The sequence below is a fragment of the Aspergillus costaricaensis genome (assembly GCF_003184835.1).
Source record: "Aspergillus costaricaensis CBS 115574 unplaced genomic scaffold BO79scaffold_32, whole genome shotgun sequence".
NCBI classification, from domain to species: Eukaryota; Fungi; Ascomycota; class Eurotiomycetes; order Eurotiales; family Aspergillaceae; genus Aspergillus; species Aspergillus costaricensis.
This window is the reverse complement of record NW_020291832.1, coordinates 144,064-168,659: the sequence shown is the minus strand read 5'-3', so window position 1 is coordinate 168,659 and position 24,596 is coordinate 144,064. Positions and strand designations below refer to the sequence as shown.

Here is a 24,596-nt window from a genome sequence, read left to right as displayed (position 1 = left end):
CGCAGCAGCATCTTACAATATAGCGGGGTAGCAAATGCCTGTCAGCTTGGCATTCCATTCATTCATCCATCCATCCATCTGCCAGCATTCATTCAAGCCCATCTCTATCTCTCCCAACCAATGCATAGACTCCAAATGTGGCCGCTCCGTATCTCCCTCCTATCTAATTGAAAGATTGAATAAGTCCGAGCACTATCTGTCTCCGGGCCTCAAACAAGCTAACTCCCCCAAGGCAGGACGATAAGCAAGATATACTCCGCGCCATTGGTTCCACTTCCTGCAATCCCCCGCCTTCATATGATTGACGAATAAAAGGGATGGGTAAGACAACGGGATGATCATCCCACCGAACGCATTGATAAGATCCTATGGTCCACCCCCTCTTCCATCACCATCCTACTCCTAAACACACACTCCTCCCAACAACAAGAACAACTACCACTACGATTCCAAAATGGCCCTCACACCCTGGGAACAAACCGCAGCAACCAAACGGCAATCCGTCCTCGCCGCCATCCCCGAGAAATGGCGCATCAAGGGCCCCATCCCCTCTCCGACGGAGCAGCGCGACGTAACAGGCCCCTATATCCAGCAGTTCCTATCCCCACGCGAGATTGAAATCACCGAAACAGATGCCGTAGGGATCACAGAGCGCACCACAACGGGCCAGTGGACGGCTGTGGAGGTTACCGAGGCGTTCTGCCATCGCGCAGCGTTGGCGCATCAACTTGTATATTCCCTACTCACGAGGAGTGCTAGTATTCTCTTCTCTCAACTAAACAAGAACATAGGTAAACTGCCTACACGAAATCTTCTTCGACGCTGCGCTCGAAACCGCCCGTGTGCTCGACGATCACTATACCAAAACTGGAAAACCACTCGGTCCCCTTCACGGCCTGCCCGTCAGTCTGAAGGATCAATTCCATGTAAAGGGCGTGGAAACAACCATGGGCTACGTTGGATGGATTAACACGTTCCAAGGCAAGACTGACGACCCGCGCTATCTTACGCATGAAAGCGAACTCGTTAAAGAACTCCGCGCTGCCGGGGCAGTTCTTTATTGCAAGACTAGTGTCCCCATGACGTTGATGTCAGGTGAAACTATGAATAATATCATAACCTATACGCATAACCCCAAGAACAGACTTCTCAGTTCCGGGGGTAGTTCTGGAGGTGAAGGAGCGCTGATTGCTCTGCGGGGGTCACCGGCAGGATTTGGTACTGATATCGGGGGCAGTATCCGTGTTCCCGCGTCGTTTAATGGACTATATGGAATACGGCCGTCTGTAGGGAGAATGCCGTATGAGGGAGCGGCTAACTCTGGAGAAGGACAGAATACAGTGTTGTCGGTTGTAGGGCCGTTGTCTTCGTCGGCGAGAGGGTTGGTCCTGTTGTTCAAGACGGTGTTGGCGGCGAAGCCGTGGCTAGGAGACCCCGGTGTGTTGGAGATTCCCTGGAGAGATGAAATCGTAGAAGAGACGAGGAAATTGGTGCAGGGACAGCCAGAGGGACTAGCCTTTGGAATTTTCTACGATGATGGGCTGGTAAAGCCACAGCCACCAGTCGAGAGAGCGATGCGCATCGCTGCAGAGACGATCAAGAGTCTAGGACACAAGGTAAGTACCCTCCTCCTCCTTCGTAGTTGCAACACTGCTAATACCCATCCCAGCTCATCGACTGGCAGCCCCCCTCTCACCAAACAGCCGCGTCCATCGCAGTAAGCCCCTCCCTCATCCCCCAATCAATCCTTCACCACACCCCTCCTAACAACAAACCAACTAACCACCCCAAGAACCGCGCCTACAACCTCGACGGCGGCGCCGACGTCCTCCAAAACTTCGCCCTCTCCAACGAAACAATCCACACCTCCGTCGTAATCGACACCTCGGGATCCCCGCAAAAGACCGCACTCGAGATCGCCGCCCTAAACGTCGAGAAGCGCGAATACCAGAAACGGTACCTCGACTACTGGAACAGCACGGCGCAAGTGACGGGGACTGGCCGGCCCGTCGACGCGGTCATTTGTCCGGTGGCGCCGCATGCGGCGTGCATTCCGGGGAAGTATGCCACGATTGGGTATACGGCGTTTATTAATGTGTTGGATTATACGAGTGTTGTTGTACCGGTTACGTGTGCTGATCGGGGGGTGGATGTCTTGGGGACGGAGGGGAGGGAGTACTTTGGGGAGTTGGATAGGAGGACGGAGGGGGAGTGTAAGTTCCTTTTTTCTTTTCCTGTTTATTTTCTCTTGGGGCTGTTTGCTGTCGATGAGGTTGTGATTATTTGCTGACTGGATGTTGCTATCTAGACGATGCGGACGTGTTTGATGGGGCGCCGGCTGGGATCCAGCTCTTTGGAAGACGGCTTCAGGAGGAGAAGATTCTGGTTTTGGCTGAGTATCTTGGTGAGAAAATTAGGAAGGCCAGTGCTTGATCATAGCTAGTAGTATTGAAATTAGTCGATAGCTCTAGTTATATTGAAAGAATTGCGGTGACAACACAGGTTTTGTGGGAAACGAAGAAATATACAACGAAGCCGAAAAATGTAGAGTCGCAGGTATCATAGCATCATTATGATTTTACCATCCCTCTAACGGCGTTACTTTTACCAGGACCCCGTCCTTCGGGGTCACTGTTGCGGCTTCACGGAGTAGGAGCTCTTTATTAGGATCCTCGAGTTCGAACTGAAATTTCCCAACAAATGTGGCCAGCAAACAAGCCAGCTCAGCTTTGGCAAAGCCTTGCCCAATGCAACTGCGAGGGCCATGTATGAATGTCAGAAATGCGTAGTTGCTGGTGGCACCGCCGGTGTTGGCCTTGCCGGGGCCCAGCCACCGGTCGGGATTGAACTGGTCCGCATCAGGACCCCAAAGGGATTTATCGTGGTTAGTCAGCGCGGGCACAATCTGAATTACCGTATCCTTAGGAACCCTCTGCCCGCCGATTGTGGTGTCTTTATTGGCGATGCGAACAGTGTTCGGTACGGAAGGATGGAAGCGGAAGACTTCCTGGCAGACAGCATGGAGGTAAGGGAGGGAGTCGAGAGTGGCGGCGGATATGGATTCGGGGTTTTCGACCGAAATAGAGGGCAAGTTGGCGCGAATCTCCTCGCGCAGGCGGGTTTGAATGTCAGGATACTTGGAAAGGGCATACACACACCATTGCAGTGCTCCCGAGGTGGTTTCGTGACCGGCTGCGAGGAAGGTCATCATCTGATCGATGAGCTCCTCATCCGTGAAACCGCCGCTCTCTATTGCTACAGAGAGAATGTCCACTGCGTCTGTGGTTTGATGCGCTTTTTCGCCTTCAATTGACTGTCGAGCGTCGTGGATCATTTCTTGTGCAACGTTCCGAATGTAAGCCGCACTTTCTCTGATATAACGGTTGCGCTTGAATGGCAACTTGTGGACCAGGTGAGGGACGTTGAGAAGGAGTCCAATAACAAAGAGGCCTTTTTCCAAGTGCGTGGGAGGTACACTGTTGAGTTTATGGTATGCGGCTGCCAGCTTGTTGGTTGGATTCTGGAGAGAATCAAAATCGCGGTTCATGCCCGCAAGACCAATAATGTCAAGTGTTGCTCTGCTGCTCCAAGATGCTACGCGGATGACGTTGTCTGTCGGGTTAGCACGCTGTTGCAGGTCTGCTTCAATCAATTTCACCATCTCAATGCCCTTTGACCAGAAGATCGGATATAGATTCTTGATGTGGCGATATGAGAACGCAGGCATAAGCAGCTTTCGTTGTTGCTGAACGATACCCAAATCAGTTATAACGTATGTAGATAAGATAAATCAATGGTCATCCGACCCACCTTATGTTCGGCACCCTCTACTAGAAGCACGCCATGTTCCCCAGTGATGCGGCCAAGAGATCGCCGGACGATTTTAGGTTTCTCAAAGTCATAGACCTTCTGGACAAGTATTTCGCTCAAGGCTTTGGGGGTTGTTGCTATCGTTCGCTCGAGGTTGCCCCCCAAGTAGAACCTGATCAAGCCATCGTTCGGTATTTCCTGGTTCCATCGACGCATCCTGTCATAAGGGTTTACCAAGACGAATGAGCCATTGTTTCCGGTGAACCATGCTCGACCCTGCATAGAAGCCACATTAGAGAAGTCTCCATAGTTAGGGAGACAGAGAAGAGAGCTTACCGGAGGAGTTGGTATATGCTTGATCGGGGTGAAGTAGACAGGATAAAGCACCAGGCGGTAAAATATTCTCAGGACGAGGGTGACTGCAGAGAGTAGAAGGAAGTCCCGGAATGTCGATCGGAAGTAGGAATATATAGCGATACCGACGTGAATGGAGTTCCACGGAATTCCCGCCATGGTGGGAGCGACCGGATGTCGCTATAAACTGATGTGATGGACACGTGGGACTGAACCAGATGCAAACACGCGAACTGACAGTGAGAATGAACGCTAAGGAGTATAAGACCGAGGTGAAAGGACAACTATGTAAACAAAGAGCGACAGGCTAAGTGCTTAACCACTGTTGCTGTTGGCGGGCGAGCCAGCAGTGAAAGTATCACGACCACTGGCAACTTTATATACTAGTACACCGTGAGACAAGTGGACCAACGATCACGAGCCGGAGCTTTTCCGTCTGACGGTTCTGACGAAGCTGCGGCGCGATCCAGCCGGCTGGGGCATTAACGGCACCTTGGACACGATGGGCCGACCAGGTGGATAAACGATAATCGGCATAGCGCGGTGCTTATTCGATGAAACTGAGTTGGGTGGATGCCTGGATGAGTTTCCACCATCAGCAGCCACAGTGAGCGGCTCCCGATGCAACCCGGGTTGGGGGTTAGAAGCAATGAGAGTCAGGAGGTCGGCATCGGGATTTGATGGGCCGTGACCCTTGGCGAGCCATGGTACTGTGTACATATTGAAGGATAGATGGGCATAAGTAGGGATTAGACTGTCGCAGGCTCGGCAGGGAGAGAGAGAGACGTCATTAGGAAGAAAAGCTTAGTACTCAAAAGTAACCGTCGCGAGGCTAGAAAATGTTTCATTGGTAAGGCGACACGTGGGTCAGTGCCTCAGGAGCAACTTGCTCAATCAGTAGTAGTACGTAGTATCTTGACTCAACCATTTAGTTTCAAGTAGCACTGCGTAGTATTAGGTACTACCAAGCGACAAGCAAGATGAAGTCGCACCAAGTCAGTGCCGGTGGATTAACATCGCAGTTGCCGGTTTGGGAAAGGCGTATCACCTGCATGACGGCCGCTATTTTTAATCCCCGACCAACGGATGGTCCGCAATGTTTGCCCAATTCGGAAACCAGCCCCCGTTTCATTTCTTGGAGCCGACATCCCTTTGGTGGGGTGGCTAGTACATATACAGTAGTAGATAGGTGGTTGGATGGAAATCGCCAAAGCAAAGCATGCTCATTATGATTGTGGAACCTTAGTGGACAATAACAGCCAGGCTTATATGCAAACGCCATCTCAATCCCCATTAACATATCATTATAATACTCCTCGTCCAGCCATCACCAGCCACATCTATCCCAGCTCTTCCCAGCTAACTATTCACAGCCGCTCTGGCAGTTTCGAAAATACATACCCGAAAATTTCTCGACTCTTGTACAGATTCTCCACCCGCAACCGTTCGTTGTACAAATGGGCGTTATCACTGGCCTGTCCACACGGCAGGTTCGCCGCCGGCGCAGAGAACTCCTTCTCCAAGAAACGTATCGTCGGGATTGATCCACCCTCGCGGATATAGATGGGCCGCACGCTGGAACCAGACCGTCCTCCCGCCTCCGAACTGGACGTTTTCTTCCCGGTAGCCTCGGGGGTTGATGTGCCGGCAGGCTCATCGGTGACAGATGCCCCCGACTTGCTGGCCAGCGTCGAAGATGTTGGCACCGTCGTGCTCAAGGATGATCGCTGACGAGCCGTTTTCTCCGCCGAGGAAGTCGTTGTCGACATGATGATCCGGTCAATGTGAGAGGCCAGACTATCGCCGGAGTCCTTGCGCTGAAGGCTGGGCCGCTCCTTCGACGGCTTAGGAGTTGTTGACTCTGACGCCTCCCGTTGAATGGGAGGGTATGCATATCTCTGGGGCTTGTTTGTTGGTGACCAGGCAGCGGTGATTGCTTCAGCCAAGGTCTCGAAGATTTCATTGTCGGGATCTCCCAGCCACGGGTCCGATTTGCCCGTGATCTCGACGGTCAGATCGTTCTGCGATTCCAATCGATCAAACTGCTCTTGCACAAACAGAGTCAGGTTCGTGGCCACCTCATCTGCCTCTTGGTTCGGCACCAGTCGAATCGAAAGGCTAGCCTTGGCTTTGCGGGAGATTGTCGTGGTTGCGCTTTTACTGCTTCCAGGTACCTCGACTGCATGGATTGTGAGGGACGGCTCCCTCCAACGGTGCATGAGCGACTTGATCAGCGCATCACTATCCGCAATTTCGGGATGATGAGGCAGAAGAACGTCAGAGATCGCGGCATAGCGTTGCTTTTCCGCGTCGGTGAGCGGGAGGACCGGCTCTTGGAATCCGGGGAGGTTGATTCGACCCTTGCGACCGACCAAAGTGCCCAGAAGCATGGTGAGGTCTTTCAAAGGCTCATCAAGCAGTGCACTTCCATCAATACCACTGTGAAGATCAGGATGATCACTGGTCACGATAAGGTTGGCATGAACAACGCCACGCAAGCCATAAGTCAGGCATGGGTTGTGGTCATCCAGCCAATAACTGTTGGCAAGCAGAATCCAATCTACCGGACCAATTTGGGACTTGTGTGTACGAACCGTTTCATGAAAGTTCTGCGATCCAGACTCTTCCTCACCTTCGATAAGGAAGACGACATTGCAACGAAGCTCCTTTCTCCGCGCAAGGTCAGCCGCGGCATACAGGGCTGCTAAAATAGGCCCTTTGTTATCCGTCACGCCACGTCCGTACAAAAAGCCATCAATGGAGGTCAGTTGATATGGATCAGTATTCCACTTATCCCTGTTGGCATCCGCTCCAACAACATCGTAATGTCCATAGAACAGAATCGTCTTGTCCACCTTATTCGGGGCTGTGGCGTTGAACCGCGCATGCACGATCGGATTCGTATCCGCCCCAGTAGTCAGCAGATTCGTTTTGGCACCTAGGTAAATGCAGTGTCGGCGTAGGAATGCAGCACCTTGGTTGCATTCACCAGCAAATTTCGGACTAGAAGAGACCGTCTTGTATGCGACGAATTTGGCTAGGCAGTTGACCATCTCATCTGTACAATGCAGAATTAGTAAGCGTGATCTATGCCAATCACTCATAATCATACCGTTGTTAATGCGAGGCTGCTCAGGTTGCGCTCGAGACACATCGGTCAAATCCCATATACCGACAGTGTTATCATTTCCTCCACTGGCGTAGATGTACCGATCTTTGAAGCGACCGGCTGAGGATGCCAACATGGTGCCTCCGTGGGCCACCCAGCTACCGATTTCCTCGAACCGGGAATTGAACTTCTACAAACCAATGAGTATCGTATATCCAAGTCATGGCTCAAAGCTCCTACCTTAATGACACCGTTGGAGTCTCCGCACACTGCAACACCATGAATGATATCAACAGCCCATAGGTCACCTGTGTGCATCGAAATCCTCTTCACCAGTTGATGGGAGTCCAGGTTCCAGATATTCAAGGCGCCCCCTGCCAAACCACAGTAGAGGAATGAGCCCTCGACAGCGATTGAGAGCACCGGATCTCCGTTCTGGAGCTTCGCAATCTGCGAAGGGACAGCATTGTCCTTGGCTTGATCCAAGCGCCAGAGTTTCACAACTCCGTCGCCCGCACCGGTCAGAAGCACCTCCTCAGTGGGTGCTTGTTCAATTAGCCCTCTCACCAGTAGCATGGTGTAGATATAGCCATGGTGAGAAAATAAGCGGTGATGATCCCGCTTGAAGGTGAGAACTTGGCCGCCCGGGTGTACGCCATCTGCACCCGGGTCCGATCTGGGAGCACGGGAACCATCAGGGCCTTTGGAATCGAAGAATCTGTGCGTCCGTCGGGACAATTGAGCGGCCGAGCGTTGCGTCGAAGCCGCATCCGTTTGTGATATATCACACCACTGTTATTGTCAGTAGGGGCCAAACCATCATATGAAACCAATTAATTACCTGAATGCTGGTATTCTGACCACCACAGTAGATGGTCTTCCGAGTAGACGAATAGGCCACAGCAAAAATGTCACCAACGTCATGGTGGGAATGTATGGAGTAAAGGCGGTCGAAGGTCCTCGTGGACCAAACCTGCGGCTTGTTAACACTGCAGACGCATGAATAAGAATACGGAAGTAGCTACATTGACGATTGAATCACCCCCGCTGGAGAACAGAAGCTCTCCATCCTCAGAAAGGAATAGATCTAATACGCTCTCTTGATGGGCATGTACCGAAAGGACGAGATCGTATGTTTCCAAAGACCATGCCTATGATGAGTCAGTGGGTGGAGTCCTGCGGTGTCAAGGTACCACGTACGACAATGTCTCCGCCCTGAAGTCCAGCAAAGACGCATTCATTGTCCAAAACCAGGGCTAGGACGGATCGACTGGCTTGGACGCGGTGGCCGATGCCACACTCCGCCGGCAATGCCGCGTGGGCTGAGTCATGAGCGAGATGAGCCGTCACGGAGCGAGGATCGGACTCCCAGACCTTGGTTTGGTCATCGGTATCTGATGAGCTATCAGAATCTACAAGTACTGTGTGTTCCATTGCTCCCGCAATGGAGCCGAAGATCTCAGCTATGCTTTCCTCTTTCGATTGAATTGACAGCTCAGTGGTGGGATTCACGTGATGTGCTTTGATGCGAATATGTGAGGCTTGAATGGATGGGGCGGGTGGATAAGCAGCAAGGTATGGGGAAGAGACAATGAAGAATGCAGAACAGGGCTAATTAGCATCAATGGAGATGGGGTGAAGGAGGAGTGAAGCTGAAGGAAGCAACACGACGTCGATAGAGGTGAAACAACACAATTGCTTCACCTCCAGAGATGTCGTGATCGACCCGGTGAAGGTTGTCCAGGTGGACCAATCACGCGCCAAGGAAATTGCTGGCCCCAGCAAGGTGGGGCGTCCCCCAACTGTGGCGGTGCAAGCGTATCGGAACAGAACATCCACTTCAGTTGTCTTAAACTCTTTTTCCGACTCACCTGGCTGTGATTGTGTATAGTTGGGATGCTTCCAGCAACGCCTATCCCTGCGGTCAATGAGCGATGGGATCTTCCCCCGGCTTACATGGCATGTTGTTCTGGCCTCTTTGGCCCCCCAGCAGGGATGCAGGAGCTCGAATATGGGAACAGGAATTACTAACCTAGGTTTTAAAAGCAGACGTGCTATCAAAGTCTCAGTATTGCACTGCGACATGATTCATGAATATGCATTCAGCGAGTCCACGTTGGCTTTATTGGTGAAGGCATATGCGTGTCCTGATGAAGGAAGTGGCATTTATAGGAGACTGTCTGAATTAAGGGGTAGAGGTGTGACCACAGCTTGCGACAGACGGACTAGATACATAACGTGGGAGGTCGGGATTTGATAACGCGTCCTGACGCACTTGGTTTATTCAGCGCGCTGACTATCAACGACTGGTTGCAGATGGAGATAAAGAACGAGCTGTCGGAGCCCGTTAGTTGGGTCGCCATAATTAAAAGGTGTTCAGCTCTTGACAGGGGTTATGGGAAAACTTTGGCTCATCCTATTGATTGTGTGAACAAAAGGGAGAAGCGGGAAGTCTCTGGAAAAACAAGCTATTCGATCTTCATCTATGTTTAATATAAGAATACAGTAGTGGGTGGCGATTGCCACTAAAAATAAGCCTGAGAAATGCGACCACACTACTAAGTAGTAGCTGTTGCCTATACTCTGTAAGTAGCCTTGGGGTATCTACTACCTGGTGGTGGTAGTAGTAAGGACTCGAAGTAGGAAGAGTGTGTATGGTAAAGAATATAACCATCTATAATACTATGTTACTGACCGGAAAACCCGTGGACACTCCTCAGTGGGTGATGCACCAGCCACAGTGGCGGTGCCATAACTAACCAATCACGAGCTGCAACATCACCGCCATTCCTGCCGTCTGTCCTCAGGCACCTACCGTTCCCCTCTTCCTTTCTTCCTTCCCTCCACCCACAATCGGGGACTTCCCTAATTAGGCAATCCAGGTGTTAGTATGAGCGATAGTTCCACTTCGGACTAAGTAGATACGGGTACCTCCCCTGTCCCTCCTAGTCATGCTTTGATCAAATTTTCCCAAGAAATGCAGCGATGATCCATGCTCTTTTCCTTCCCTTAAGGCTGAGGGGGTCTTCAGGCATCCAACTGGGACTTGTGCTGCCGTCTCTCCCTGCATCCTTCGTCAGGTACACCCCCCAAGGCACCTCCCAAGAAGTAGTTTCCGACTTTCTGACCTCCCACGTCAGTACCCAAGCGCCTCCCCCGCCAATGGAGCGTCCCCTCAGTTGGATCGTGCGGTGACAGCAACACAGTCCCCACGGATCCGTGCAGCCATTCGGATCTAGCAAATCAATCTTTTTTGGCGCATTTGTTGCCTTGTTCCCAGCTTCATCGACACCCAACCGGTTTGCATTGGCAAGGCGGATACTTCCCCCCTGTTCGTTGCTTTATGCCCATCTTAGGCGCCGCCGCCGGTCTTGCGTCCTTTTAGATCCCCCAGCCCCCTCATATTTTTTTTTGGTTCCTTGTACCTTCTCTGTACTCTATTTCGCTGCCCTTATCTGTCAGCGTGGAAATCTCCTCTGTGGCGTGGTCATCCGCCTGCATGCTAGCTTCTAGTTACTGTTGGTTGCACCGTACCGGACCCTTCCGCAGCTTATCGTGCTTCTCCTTATAAACTCCGAATACAACCACAGCTGAACTGTGAACCTTGACCCCAGGCATCACTATTCAAATTTGCCATCAGCGCAGTTATATATCTGCGTTGCCCAGGTCCCTGATTTTTCAGTGATTTGTGTCGTCATCAAGGCCTGGACCTCGATCTCTAGTCTCGCAAACTTTGAGATCGGGCCAAATCTCCACCGCGACTCGACTAGTGTCGATATTATTCCATTTTTATACACTTTCGCCTGGTTGCGCTACACCGCTGGTCTTACGCTCGGGATTTTGTGGATCGCCAACCCATCATTTTATCGATGCTTGATCCTATTTGAATGTCCACTGGGCAACATCTCACAAGCAAGAAAAGGGTCAATTTGACATCGTTCACTCTGATCAAGTGACAGAGTGTTAAGCACATATTTATACACAGTCATCATGGCTCCTCTGGGCGAAACGATCGCTGTGATTGACAAGTCTGGTAAGGTGGTGAGCACGGTACGTATACGATCATACTCCCCGGAACACCGACTCACGATACTGACATATGATGGATCATAGAGCAAACACCTGTTCGGCGTGTTCAGTCAAGCCAAGAATGCCTACCGCGAGCGCAAAGCTCAGTTTCAGTCGGAACGGAACGCCAAGATTGCCGAGAAGGAGGCACTGAGGGCTCTTGAGAACTACCATATCGATGATGCGCCTTCAGTCGCATCCTCTCGGAGAAGCCGTTCACGATACCACTCAGGCCGCAGCCACTACGCTCGTGAACCCTCGGTCTATGAAGAAGATGTGCAATGGCAGGATCCTTATGCAGACCCATATGCTGTTCGACCAGGCGAAATGGTCCGCCGTCATACTACCCATGACGTCGCCATGCGTGGACCAGAGCGACCAACAACCAGCCGCTCCAAGTCCGATGCTCATGTCGACATGGATCTAGCATACGGCGACTTTCACCCTTCGGCCCTGGAGAAAGTGCCACCACCCCCCGAACCACAAAACCAGCTCCAGAGAATTGAGAACCCGGAACTGAATACTCTTGTGGATCGGGCGCAGTGGCTCTTAGAGGAAGCTGACTGCATGCAACATACCGCGACCGCCACGATCGCACATCTCCAGAAGAACCCAGATGCCATGGCTGCTGTGGCGCTCACCTTGGCCGAGATCAGCAACATTGCCACAAAGATGGCGCCGTCCGCGCTCTCCACCCTCAAGGCTGCGGCCCCTACTGTCTTCGCCCTGCTTGCAAGCCCACAATTCTTGATCGCAGCGGGTGTTGGTATCGGAGTCACGATTGTCATGTTTGGTGGCTACAAGATCGTTAAGCAGATTCAAAACGCCACCACTGCTACTCCCAACAGTCCCATGAGGGCAGCGGCGGCTCCAGAGGAAGATCCGGGCATGGATGACATGATGGAGTTCAACACTGAATGTCTAAGCACTGTCGAGATGTGGCGGCGCGGCGTAGCAGATGCCGAGGCCGACAGTGTTGGCACATCCGTCGATGGAGAGTTCATCACACCCAAAGCAGCAGCAATGTCAGGCATTGATGTGACTACGGCACGAATGTCACGGGACCCTCGGTTCAAGTTCGACGATGATGACCAGTCGATGGCATCCTCTCGCAGATCTCGTCGGTCACGCAGCCATCGTGAAGGCTCCCGCGCCAACCACCGACCAGAATCGCATGTCAGCTCGAGGACACCTTCCAAAGTTTTCTCTAAAGCGCCATCTAAGGCCCCGTCGAGGGCGCCCTCCTACGCACCTTCCAAGGCCGAGTCCCGTTACTCAGACATGGAGCCGAAGCCGAAGGAGAAGAAGAAGCGATCCAGCCGTTTGCGTCTGATGTTCACTGCTTGATATACTACGTCTATATTTTTCTTAACGACAGATCGACACTTTACGACATGTATATAATATTGTATATTCCGGTTTCGGATTACATTACGACAGGATGGATATTTGCTTGGCGCAGTTAGAATTAGCGAAACTTCTTCATTCTTTGACCTACGATTGGTGGTGAATTGTGTCTTTCTCCTCACTATCATTTGACATGATACTGTTGCACATTTGGCGTTTGATACCACTCCTTACGCATGTAGAATGCTTCTGATGTTAATTTTGTTTTCCAAACTGCATATACTTGAATTGTGACAATCTACCATGGGACATTCAGGATAGTGAAAAGTTGATACTGAATATGAAAATTTATAGTATAACTGAGTCTCCTTCTATGTTTCTTCTCATACATAACTTTTTGAGAGGTTTGCCAGTAACAACTTTTACTCTGAGTGTTATAGTAGCAGAATTCTATGTTTTTCATCCACTCATACTACTACTACTACTACTACTACTACTACTACTACTACTACTACTACTACTACTACTACTACTACTACTACTACTACTACTACTACTACTACTACTACTACTATTCACCCTATACGCACCATACAAGTCAAGTATCTTACACGCAACGGTTGAGAATGTTGTTCCATTCTATCATGACGAGTCATCGATACCTTCCACCCTAAATTGATCACTTCCCCGTCAGGGATGGTACGACCGAACATCTTACTTCGGTGTAGTAGTGTATGGGTAGTTTCAATAGATTTACAGTTCTCTGAGGAGCGGAACAAGAAATGACCGGTATGAATCTGCAAAGATCGTTGCTACTATCTGGGATTATATAGATATTGATAGGCTGCCAGTAGGTAGTGGTGACATCATGCTACTCCAGACCGGAAAGGAAGCATAATGATTGATTAGTAGATAGTCATTACTTCTATTATAGTCCGGTTGAGCCACCGATGGTATTGTAAGTGGCTATACAGACTTCTAGTAATTACAATATTAGCGGTGTCTTTTCTATTCCTTGGGACACTGCGCGTAAGTATATAACTAGTTGTAATTTGCAGAAGAAAGGAATGAAAATCGATCAGAACTATGAATTTCTAACGATATGGAAACAGCGGTAGATAGCTGAGAGATACTATATCCGAATCGTGTTTTCATAATCTTCTTTTAAAATCATAGTTGGAATACTACTAGTATTTAATATATATCCACCGTCTCTTCTCCGATGTAGTAATCATTTGTACTAGTGACTGCAGAATGAAAATATAGTAATACAATATATAATGAACATGAATGGAGTCTTCTGCCATTAGATCTCCCTTCATTATCGGCCAGGGTAGTTACTACTGCACCATCCCAGCCACCAAAATCTAACGAAATGTAGGTGAGGACGACCGCAATTTTGGATCTGATAGACAAGCGTAGTAATTTTGGTCCGCCTGGAGGTAAGTTCATGGTTTATGGAACTAATATACACTAGTACTCGTAGTCTAGTGACAGCAATACTAGTGGGCAGTGGGGCTACTATGTACTTCGGCTGATGTTGTTGCCGGTATAGTCACATGTTATTTGTACAGTCAGTGGTTTTGGCAAGTCGTGTGTATTAGGATGGGATGGATATACGGCATTTCTTATCTATACTCGCTAATGTAGTATTTGTGGGTACTGGGTACAATGGTGCCCTGGATATGAGTTATAAGGTGTGGTGCTACTGGTAGTAGTGCTTGGTATAGTAATATCTTTGTAAGCTTACTACTCTCTATAGGCTGGCAGTGGCCATCTGTCTTCTTCAAGCAGTGTGATTCTGGGTATTCCTGCCTTGATGCATTGCATTATAGGCCCCGGTGATTGCCGCATCTAGGCGGACTGCATCAATAATCAATGTAGGCAATAGTCGAATGGAAAGATTCGGTCACAATACAATGTTTACTGGAGGCTGAGGATATTGTTGACATGGCATGTGTTACTCTCTGGGAGACGAACTATGGGCGTCAATAGTTCTGCACCAGCTTTCATGCCAGGAGGATCCGGGAGGAAGACAACCTCCTGCGACGTAGGGGTTCTGGGCAAAGGGCATTATATTGCCTCTGAAGATGAGGAAAGGATCTTTTTGCCATTAATTATAGACTTTCAGCAATAACGATTTCACCTTACCTGCTCCCTGGATAGGGACTTCAGTATATAATCCGGAAAGTGTGTAAGGATTTGGGGAAGGGGGTTGGTGAGTCTATATGATACTTATGGTCTATGCAGCAAGTGAGGTTCCCATTGGCTCATGCAAGGACTGATTTGCTTCGTTTCCAAAGATGATCGCCCTTCAGTTGGCTGTTGGTGGTTTACCACGTCATGCCGAGTTCATGAACAAAGCAATGTGCAGGAGATTATTCTGGAAGAGGCTTCAACAATAGTATGATTGGTGGGTGGGTGACTATAGACTTTGGGCGGAACAGTCAAGCACGTATACGCGGCTGTTGTTGTTTCCGCAGCTTGCCGACCGACGCGCTGACGCTGGACGGCAGGGATAGACCTAGTTCTGAATGCAGGTACTGCAAGGTCGTCTATGGTGAGCAGGTCGTTATCTACATGATATCAAAGGGATTCAGCAGGGAGTCGACCCTGTTTACTCCCCCTAGAACCTCGTTATCAATTGTCGAGTCAGATCGCAACATAATGTTTGCGGTCAATCGTCCGATATCGGTCACGTCTTTCGGGCGTTGAGAGCATCTGCAACATACGCAGAACACAAATTCCCAGGTTACACAATCCTCGTATCCGTTGCAGGCAATCTCATCACACTGCCTCATGTAGTAGGCTTCGAGAACAATAGTGCGAAGCTAGAAGGTGCTGGTTATGCGTGGGTTGCGTATGGTATGCACTAGGCAGCTCATCACCTAGCAGTAGTTTCAGCATCGGCTGAGCGTTGCATTTCAGCTCGGCAATCATGTGGTAAGACCGGCAGAGAACAGCACAGCAAGTGTCAGAGAGAGATTTGGGGGGAGGAGGAGAAGAGATGATGATGATCCTGCTACTCAACCCACCGTGTAGATAGTCGAAGTATCAAATTGTAGTCTGGAATAAGGGCATTATGGAAGGGCATTCGGCAATGGGACGGGCAGGCGTTTGCCGCGCGAGGGCGGCGAGAGAAGCGAAGACGGAAACAGTGGAGAAAAGGCGGCGTGAACAAACAATGTTGGAGACCGGCAAATGAAGGCGGGCGAACAGCCGGCTTTGCATTCTTTGCACACCCAAATCACGTCCCGTGATTGGCTCCCCAGGAAAAACCGTTCGGCCATTCGCCCGTTTTGCTGCCTCAGCGCCTTCGCTGGCCTGCCTTGCAGCTCCAGACTCGCACACCATTCCGAGTCAAACACTAAGATCTGTGGTCTTACTAACCTCCTGTACACAATGCAGCGGACTAATTTGACATCATGCATCCTTAGTATCAGGTGGAGCCTCGCGCCCACCACTTCCGGGGTCGACATGACCCTCGCGGACAGTTGGCTTGCTTCTCCTCCTTTCGCCATTCAGGACCCAATAATGGTCCAATGATGCACTTCTGGTCTGACCTATACTCACCGGGGTTGTGGAGGGCTGGTCTGGTCTTGCTTCCTTCGGTGGAGAAGCGATCTGGGGGGTTCGCGTCCTGCCGTCATTTCCGGCTGGAGGAAGGACAACCGAAGTTTGAGCCTGGCTCTGGAATTCTTTATCAGGAGCGTGCTTGCCCATCTTGACATTCTCTGTTGTTGCTCTTGCTGTTGCCAGTTTATCAATCAATCAGTGTTTTCAATCAACTCCCGTACCTGAGTGGCGAACCCTCATTCATCCACGGATATTGTACGGCCCAGATTTGCCCTTAGCCTAGGATCTCCGAATTTTTCCCCTAATTTTTAAATCTTTATTTGCTGGCCCCGGCCCTCTTTTCCGCTTCCTTTATCATCTTTGTTCTGTTTCATTGTAATCCAAACTTTGTCAAACCTTTTGGATTTATTCGCGAATATGGAACAAGCAAAGACTCCTCTGCAGGTGATCGTGGTTGGGTAAGTCCGAACCCTCGTCTCGCCTGAGTCACTATGTATTGTTGCTGACATTATCCTATAGTGCCGGTAGGACTCTCTGTCTCATAGACCTGAAAGCGAAAGAAGCATGTGACTAATGAAATCAGGCATTGGCGGCATGGCTGCGGCCCTGACCCTGGGTATGCGAGGACATCATGTTACCATCCTCGAGTCCGCTCCCAAGGTGCGTATACCGCTTTATTCTGATACGTCTCGCTGACTGACCTTTCTTAGCTCATGGAAGTTGGTGCTGGTATTCAAGTCTCACCTAATATGCTGACGCTGTTTGACCGTAAGCGCCCCTTACTGCTCCTGTTACTTAACCCCATCTGATGATATGACTCAGGGTGGGGCGTCTCTCCGTTGATCCACGCCCAAGATGTTGCCCTCGAGCACATCCATGTAAGACGGTGGGAGGATGGTAGCATGCTCGGAACCTTGCCCGTGAACAAGACCTACGGCCAACAGACTGTCATTCACCGCGCAGACCTCCACAATGCCCTCATTGAACAGGCGCTGGCGCTGTCGAATGTGGAACTGCGTGTGAACTCAACGGTCACTGGAGTCCAGTTCGACCAGGCCGCAGTGCAATTGGCCAACGGCTCCATCGTTAAAGGAGACATCGTGATCGCGGCTGACGGCATTAAGTCTGCCCTCCGCGATCACTTGTTGGAAGAAGCATCTGTCGCTATCCCTACGGGTGATGCAGCCTACCGGATCATGCTGCCCCGTAGTGCTCTAGAGAACGATCCTGAGCTGAAGGCACTGGTTGATGAGCCACAAGCCACTCGGTGGCTCGGACCTGGCCGTCATATCATCGCTTATCCAGTGCGAAACCATGATTTGTACAACGTTGTCCTGCTTCATCCAGACAGCCATTCTGTCGAGGAGTCGTGGACCACCAAGGGTTCCAAGCAGGCCATGATCGACAACTACAAAGGCTGGGATCGGCGCGTGACGAAGCTTATCGACTTGGTACCGGACGACGAAGTCCTGGAGTGGAAGTTGTGCCTGCACGCCCCGCTAAAGACCTGGATCAGGGGTTCCGTCGCTCTCATCGGTGATGCCTGCCACCCAATGCTGTAAGCACTCCTTATGTTATGATAGCCTGTCTTGCACTAACGTCCCATAGGCCGTATGTCGCTCAAGGTGCCGCCCAGGCCGTCGAAGACGCTGCTGCCCTTGGTGTCCTGCTCTCCACCATCTCCTCCCGTGATGAGATTCCTCTTGCGCTCAAAGCGTATGAGAAATCACGGAAACCCCGCGCAGACACTGTCCAGCAATCTGGGTCGGAAAACCGCATCACGCTCCACCTGCCCGATGGCCCGGAGCAACGCGCGCGTGATGAGCAGTTCCGCTCCTCCCTGAAGAGCGGATCGAACCCCGACCGGTGGACAGATCTGGAAACACAGAAGTTCCTCTGGGGTTGGGATGCCGAGAAGGCAGCTCTGGATGCATGGAATGGTAAGTTGCCATCGCCATCCACTTCCTACCTCTGGTACGACATGCTAACAAACCTAGAACTCCACGGCAACCACGTGTCCGAATTGCGGCACCACCTGTGATTTGCCATCTGCGCAATGTCGCATGCACAAAACAAACACGTTCCTTCTTCAACATGATTGGGATTGATTAACACTTTTAGCCCTGGCGTTCTCATCAACGTTACAATTAGCGATTATCATATACTTTTATGAATAACTGTACATACATACCAACAGGCATATAGAATGCACATATGAACCTTTCTCTCTCTGCTTTGTTTTCTTTTTCTAAGCTGTTGACTTCTCGGTAACTGACGAATGATGTGAAGGGGTGCTGGCAATAGATAGGAGCTCGTGATGGCTTGTGACCGTTCCAGCTGACGTAGAGAAAACCAGAAGCAAAAAGCATGATGGAGAGCTGAATAGCAATTGCTTTTTGGACGAGGAAAGGATTTTGTTACACAGGACAAAAGCACAGAAGAGTAGAGGAGGGGACGATGGAACTTCGGCAAGCAGATAAGAACTAAAACGTGACCGATGGTCCGAACAGGGATAGTTAGCCTGACTAGACTATAGCGGATGACTAGTAATGGCACCGTTATACATATAGGTAAGAACTCATTGAATAGAGTGTAATAAATAATAATTACTCCTAGGATGTACATAAGGCTAATTACAAAGTTCTTTATCTACCATTTACCAGATTCTCTTAGCCACCATCTCGTAGCGTTGGACATGATCCATGTTCAGGTCTTCCTTGGTATTCTTGTCTTTCTCTTCTTTGGCCTTCAGCCGACGCAGCCCCTCAGGGTCGTCCGCATAGATCCATCGTCGATGGTCATCGTTGACCTCGACTACGCCCCATCCGCCGAATCGTCGGCCGCCTTCAACTGCGAATGCTCGTCCACGGGGTGCTGTCCCGTTGGATTCATCAGCAGGTGCTGCCGATGGGGCATTGGCTTGAGTTGATGTTTCGCGCAGCTTCATCGCCTTGTATCGAGATCGAGCGTACGCTAACAGGACCATACCCAGGAGAAGCTTCAGGATTAGGAGGACCACGAAGCCTGTTAAGATGAGGACTATGGTGAAGATGTAGACGGATTGGGCGGGCGATGGCATAGTGTTGGCTAGAAGTTGGCGGAAGAAGGCACCCACGTATGCGGTTGACGTTGGGATAAAGTTCCGCAGCGTCAATGGAGGAGGTGAGGGCATTGGAGCCGGCACATACTGGCTGTGGATAGCGGATAGGGTGGTGGCCTCTACAGCTGTGGAAGAGGGCTGTTGAGGAAGCAAGGCAGTAATGAACATCTGGTACGTTTGGACGGAGACTCGGAAGAAGAGACAAGACAGTGGGATCACCGGCAGACCTAAGCGACGGGTCAGGTTCTGGTCTGCAAAGGCGTTGGTGTAGTAGTCCTTCGCCAGAATATCCAGAAACCGTCCGTAGATGGCTGGCCGCGTGTTGTTGAATTTGCCAATGTAGGCATGCTTTAGCCAATCAACTAGCATTTCCGACCCTAGGACGACCAAGAACGGCCCCAGAACCTGTGCGAGTGTCGGCAGATACGTGTTCACCTGACTGAAGGACGCAATTATTGACGATGGCACAATTGTAAAGGCCTGTGGCAGGATAGATGAAGAGGTCCGGGGAGGAGTCGATAGGGGCGTGCTGTTGGTCCCCGTGGATGTGTATCCTCCAAGACTGAAGCTCAAGCTACCAAGGGCATTGAACGCTCCAGTCTCAACAAGGTTTCGCGACGCGATGATGGTAAGCATTAGCCAGAGCTGGAATCGCTCAACCACGTCTGCGCAGAGAAGCTGAAAGAGATTCTCCTTTTCGAATTTCTTGAACACCGTGGATTTGATCTCCACAAACTGGTTTGAAAGCAGCAGGGTAATGAGCGCATTCGAATACGAATTCACCGCGACGTTTAACGTCATCACCTGATAGAAGAGGGCCGTTGCGTGGATTACTGTGTATGCCAATGCCAGCAAGAACAGTCCAAATGGCCGGAAGACCTTGCTGCGCCCGTCCGGGCGACGCTCGAGAGCTTCCCGCGAAAATAGACACTCAAGCACGTCTTGCCCAATGGCAGCGAATAACCGATCGCTGACCTCTAGCACATTATAGATCACATAGAGTTTGATCGCAGCCTGTCCACGGATCCAGTGGTACATTCGACTCGCATCAAAGCGCATCAACACGCAGCAGGTTGATATGATGAGCAGCCCTTTAAGAATGTCAGCCTTGTCATCTGGCATCAAAGCTGACGGGATGCTCTTCTGCCGCCGGTGCTTATGGTGGCGCTTGCGCGGTTCTGTGGCCCGATTGCGAGACTCTCGTTCCAATGATCCGTTCTCCTGTTTCTCAGAGGTGGACCTTCCAGGGTCAGCAAGCTTTGAAGACTCGTCCGTCGATGATGCTCGGTGTCGCCTCCGCCACACCCGCCCAACACCTTTGAAGATGAAACCTGTCACATAACGAAACTCAACGCCAAGATTGACAGCCCATGACTCCAGAAGAATATACAATGCTTTGATAAAACGAAGAGGAAGAATGGTGAATGTATGCAACCAAGAATCGAGACACGCTAATATACCAAACCAGAGGACTCGTTCCAATGCGGGAGGCAGCATCAAAAAGTTCATCAGACGTTCAAGTTTGACCCGAGACGATTCATATGGAAAGTCGCTCATTGCGGAGCGGTGAATGTATAGCGGAGACGGTCGACCGGAGGCCAATTCTAATTGTAGGTATGTCGGAACGGACAACGGAGGGAGAGGAATGGTTGGAGGCATAGGGGACGGTAGAGCAGGCTCAGGGCCAGTGATGTGCGGCGACGGGGTAAGGTGTTTCCCATCAGACTCTCGACTGAGAGAGGCGCGCTCTTGCTTCCCCCGTGATGTCCAAGTCTGCGTCAGTCGTTCACTGGTCGTTGGCATGGTTTGCCGTCGCGAGCTGGGTGTAGATACAGCTCGAGAGCCTTGCGGCCGAGTCCGAGCAGGTTGCTTAGCTGCCGTGGCAGCAGAGACATCGATGGCTAGATCCTTGCTGGGACGAAGTTTGGGGACGCTGTCGCCGGTTACCTTATGCTCATTCGGTAGAAGAGTCGCAGATTGGTCGGGCTGCGAAGGTGAGATCGCTGCATGCATGCCATCTGATACTGCACGTCGACCGCGGTCCGACTCCGGGGGTGCTGCACGATAAGGAATAGACTGAGGGGATGATGTGAGTTCCTGCATCCTGGCCGGAGAAAGCTTAACTACCCGCTCCTGCTCCTTATCTTGGTTCCTGACAGGGGATGTGTTCTGCGACCACCGATGGACGACGGAAGCTACGTCGGGACCTTCGAAAACATCCACTAAAGAGGTCCTCGATGTCGTACGATGATCTGCGCTGTCCGAGCCCTCCAACGAGTGTTCGAAGATCATCCCTAGGGCCTGGTCAGAAGGAAGCGCTGGCTGACCGCTTTTCTGGTCGCCGTTCACCGTGGGTTGGCTGGGAAACCTATTTAGGTCGTGGTCGCTGACAGGCGCACCAAATCGGTGTATGGCTTCCTTCTTATTGCTCCGCTCGTGAGCACTCATAGTATCCGATGTTGGGGATCTTTCTTGTTGCATGGTTCGGCTTAATGGACCGTTGGCATGATCCTCCTTATCCTCGCGGTGCGAATCTACCGGTCTGCTTTGCCGAGACTTTTCAACCTCCAAGCTATGACCTTCGCGATCCATGCCGCTCTCATGTTCTCTCTTCCGGGGAGATACTGGCGTTTCCTGTCCGCCCGGTGCGGCCACATGGGTGATCGTGTCTGATGCTCGCTGGCTGAGGTGGTCGGGTAGTTCATCCATAATCGATATCAATGACTATTGACCATTATATAGCAGCGCAGGTTGGGTATTAACACCGATGTCATGATCCGAAATAGCCTCGAGGGATTCGTCGGCGGGGTTGGGGAAAGGCGAGGCCACGGTGGTAGGGGTGGATGATAGTGCCGAGCTGGCTGACTGCGCAACGCGACCAGCGGACCGAAGATTAAGGGGAATTCGGGATCATGCTGTGGGTAAACTGCGGACTGTCAAACTTGATCAAAGAAAATCAGCCCTTGTTAGGAATTGCAGAAATTGAAAGAACTCTTTCGTAGCGACGAAGCTGCTGATCATGAAAACCAGAAAGAGACCCTGGGGGCTTTGCTTGCGATCCCCGGAACCCCAAGGCGGTCAGCGGCCTGTCATCCCCAACCGTCCTTTCTCTCTTCGGATTTAATTCTCTCTAAGGCCGAGATCGATGAAACAGCAAAGCGTCATGTCATTCAGTGAGTAAGGAGTAGTGCTATCCACTTATTCTCTAACTACAGGTGCGCCTCCAGAGCTTTGTTGCTATCCTTATTTCTCAAGGCCTCATCGTCAAAGGGAACACTCTTCGGTCTAGCAGGCAGATCGAGCATATCCAAAGACACGGCCGGGGTAAATGTATGAGCCCATCGTTTCCACAACTCCCCTGGCATCAGCCCTGCATACTTAGTAAGCAGAAACTCCTTCAGCTCCGGGGTATCCATTGTGTCCAATCTCTGTCGTTTGTGTGTTGTTTCGATGATACTAAATGTGCGCGGCTCGCGAATGTTCTGCACTCGCTCAAACATTAACTGAATCTCCGACTGAGAGAGCGGGCCTGAGCCCGAGGCCTGCGACAACGCTGTCATCAAGCCATTCACCACGGCCGCGGCGCTTTCCAAAGCCTGATTACCCCCTTGCGCGGTAATAGGGAGGACCTGTACCGATCCCGCCAACTGGTTAGTCGCGGTGCAACACTGATAGCAAGGGGCCGGGTCTCCTCACCTTGTGGCAAGCGTCTCCAATAGTAATGATCCTTCCCAGGTGCCATTTCTTGTAGACGAACTCTGGCATTGGTGTATATATCGTGCTCAACTGACGCTTGTAGAGATCGGACAGGCGAACATTTGGCGTGACCTGGTCATTCCAATGCTCTTGAAGAGTGCGCTGCTTGTCTTCTTCACTGAATCGAGGGATGTCGGCACCGTAGTATGTCTGCTTCATCTTCTCCATCAGGAACCAATAGACGCGCCCAGCAGGACCAGCACCCAGCACATATGAGAAGCCTTCATTTGTCACAAATTCAAGTGAGCGACTAGGGAAGCCTGGGACGGGATCAGACATTCCAAAGAGACAGCTATAACTTGCAGCGACCTCTGCATTATGCCATATCGGTTAGATACCATCACATCCTATACATGTAAAGAAAAGGGGGGAAGGGCGGGGTAAGGAAGGTTTGTTCAACTGACTGTCTTCTTCTGCATAATCCTCGCTGAGCCCTAGGTCTTCGGCGTATCTAACCATTTCCTGCCTCAGCTTGGAATGGGTGCCGTCTGTTCCAACGATGATATCGGCAGAGTACGTTGACCCATCAGTTGTGACGACATCAACACTATTGTCGGTATGCATGACACTAGCTACACGCTTGCCAGGCAAAACCTTCGATTTGTCCGCAATGTTGTTGTACAAAACCTCCAGGAGAGACTTCCTGTCCATCCACATATAGGTATACCCATGCCTGTCATCCTGGTAAGCCTAATCCTTCAACGATTGAGTGACCAAGCAAGCAAGAGGGACCCACTTCGCAATACACGTCTCAGCCAATCCTTCATCCAGCCCCCAGAGCGTCTCTCCATCAGGCTTGCGAAAGTGAACTTGGTCCGCACCCTCCGAACACTTCTGCAGATCCTCATAGCACCCCAACTGTTCAATGATGCGGAGACCATTAGGAGCGAGAGCGATACCCGCGCCAACAGTAGCCAAGACTTGGGGGTATGCTTCTAGAAGTAGATAGTCAATGCCATGCTTCTCCAGCATAAGTGCCAGAGAGAGTCCGGCGACACCGCCGCCCGCGATAATGACCTTGCACGGTCTGAGAGCCATTGTATATATTTTACTGGTGTAGATAAAATGGTAGTAACAAAGATTGACAAAGAGACCTAATGGAGGAGCACACTGTTAGCTTTATAATCTTCGTACCTCACAAGTACCCATGTCAAACTATACAACTGCACGCAGTGATTGGTACGCTCGCCTAGATCTAGTGGCAAAGCCGTCACTCTTGGTTGCTGTTCGTAGCCACTTAGTGCTTACTTGCGGTCGCCTAATCCAAACACCAAACGGTTATTGGCAGTGATTTTCGGAAAGTGTAACAAAGAAAAACTCATGGTTTCCACTGTATGGACCTCAACTACGTTACTTGCTGACACCAATGGGAATACCCGTTGAGTTGTTGTAATGGTGGTTGCCGAGGCGGGAATGTTACAACTGGAGAAGGTTAAATCCCACAATAGACAAGCTGGACGCCTCAACCCCACTGCG

At 50.8% G+C, this 24,596-nt stretch overlaps 8 protein-coding genes across 8 annotated transcripts; 3 read left to right on the top strand and 5 right to left on the bottom strand.

The window, feature by feature from the left end:
- Positions 1-313: 313 nt before the first annotated feature.
- gmdA (putative general amidase GmdA) lies at positions 314-2,506 on the top strand. Its single transcript, XM_025689298.1, has 5 exons — positions 314-730; positions 792-1,616; positions 1,670-1,717; positions 1,793-2,213; positions 2,309-2,506. Exons 1-5 carry the CDS (start codon positions 455-457, stop codon positions 2,431-2,433), a joined length of 1,695 nt encoding a protein of 564 aa, XP_025536198.1. The 5' UTR covers positions 314-454; the 3' UTR covers positions 2,434-2,506.
- BO79DRAFT_201101 (cytochrome P450) lies at positions 2,421-4,495 on the bottom strand. The gene is made up of 3 exons (XM_025681539.1): positions 4,147-4,495; positions 3,811-4,086; positions 2,421-3,745 (listed from the first exon to the last, which is right to left on the bottom strand). The coding sequence occupies exons 1-3, from the start codon at positions 4,321-4,323 to the stop codon at positions 2,579-2,581; spliced, it is 1,620 nt and encodes a 539-aa protein (XP_025536197.1). The 5' UTR covers positions 4,324-4,495; the 3' UTR covers positions 2,421-2,578.
- Positions 4,496-5,369: 874 nt separating this feature from the next.
- Positions 5,370-8,935, bottom strand: BO79DRAFT_201098 (glutamine amidotransferase subunit DUG2). The gene is made up of 6 exons (XM_025681538.1): positions 8,474-8,935; positions 8,299-8,424; positions 8,115-8,246; positions 7,514-8,065; positions 7,277-7,463; positions 5,370-7,222 (listed from the first exon to the last, which is right to left on the bottom strand). The coding sequence occupies exons 1-6, from the start codon at positions 8,705-8,707 to the stop codon at positions 5,532-5,534; spliced, it is 2,922 nt and encodes a 973-aa protein (XP_025536196.1). The 5' UTR covers positions 8,708-8,935; the 3' UTR covers positions 5,370-5,531.
- Positions 8,936-10,876: 1,941 nt separating this feature from the next.
- Positions 10,877-12,996, top strand: BO79DRAFT_179365 (uncharacterized protein). The gene is made up of 2 exons (XM_025680030.1): positions 10,877-11,323; positions 11,387-12,996. Exons 1-2 carry the CDS (start codon positions 11,264-11,266, stop codon positions 12,686-12,688), a joined length of 1,362 nt encoding a protein of 453 aa, XP_025536195.1. The 5' UTR covers positions 10,877-11,263; the 3' UTR covers positions 12,689-12,996.
- A 2,772-nt stretch (positions 12,997-15,768) lies between these two features.
- BO79DRAFT_239897 (uncharacterized protein) lies at positions 15,769-16,691 on the bottom strand (the record flags this gene model as incomplete). The annotated part of the gene is made up of 2 exons (XM_025684968.1): positions 16,150-16,691; positions 15,769-16,055 (listed from the first exon to the last, which is right to left on the bottom strand). Exons 1-2 carry the CDS (start codon positions 16,409-16,411, stop codon positions 15,769-15,771), a joined length of 549 nt encoding a protein of 182 aa, XP_025536194.1. The 5' UTR covers positions 16,412-16,691.
- Positions 16,682-18,469, top strand: BO79DRAFT_220796 (putative salicylate hydroxylase; the record flags this gene model as incomplete). Its single annotated transcript, XM_025683498.1, has 7 exons — positions 16,682-16,722; positions 16,784-16,788; positions 16,848-16,924; positions 16,975-17,032; positions 17,087-17,822; positions 17,873-18,204; positions 18,462-18,469. The coding sequence occupies 7 exons, from the start codon at positions 16,682-16,684 to the stop codon at positions 18,467-18,469; spliced, it is 1,257 nt and encodes a 418-aa protein (XP_025536193.1).
- A 442-nt stretch (positions 18,470-18,911) lies between these two features.
- BO79DRAFT_239896 (TAPT1 family protein) lies at positions 18,912-22,363 on the bottom strand. Its single transcript, XM_025684967.1, has one exon. The coding sequence runs from the start codon at positions 22,071-22,073 to the stop codon at positions 18,921-18,923; it is 3,153 nt and encodes a 1,050-aa protein (XP_025536192.1). The 5' UTR covers positions 22,074-22,363; the 3' UTR covers positions 18,912-18,920.
- Positions 22,364-22,573: 210 nt separating this feature from the next.
- On the bottom strand, positions 22,574-24,158 carry BO79DRAFT_239895 (FAD-dependent oxidoreductase; the record flags this gene model as incomplete). The annotated part of the gene is made up of 4 exons (XM_025684966.1): positions 22,574-23,011; positions 23,061-23,431; positions 23,525-23,793; positions 23,824-24,158. 4 exons carry the CDS (start codon positions 24,156-24,158, stop codon positions 22,574-22,576), a joined length of 1,413 nt encoding a protein of 470 aa, XP_025536191.1.
- Positions 24,159-24,596: the final 438 nt, after the last annotated feature.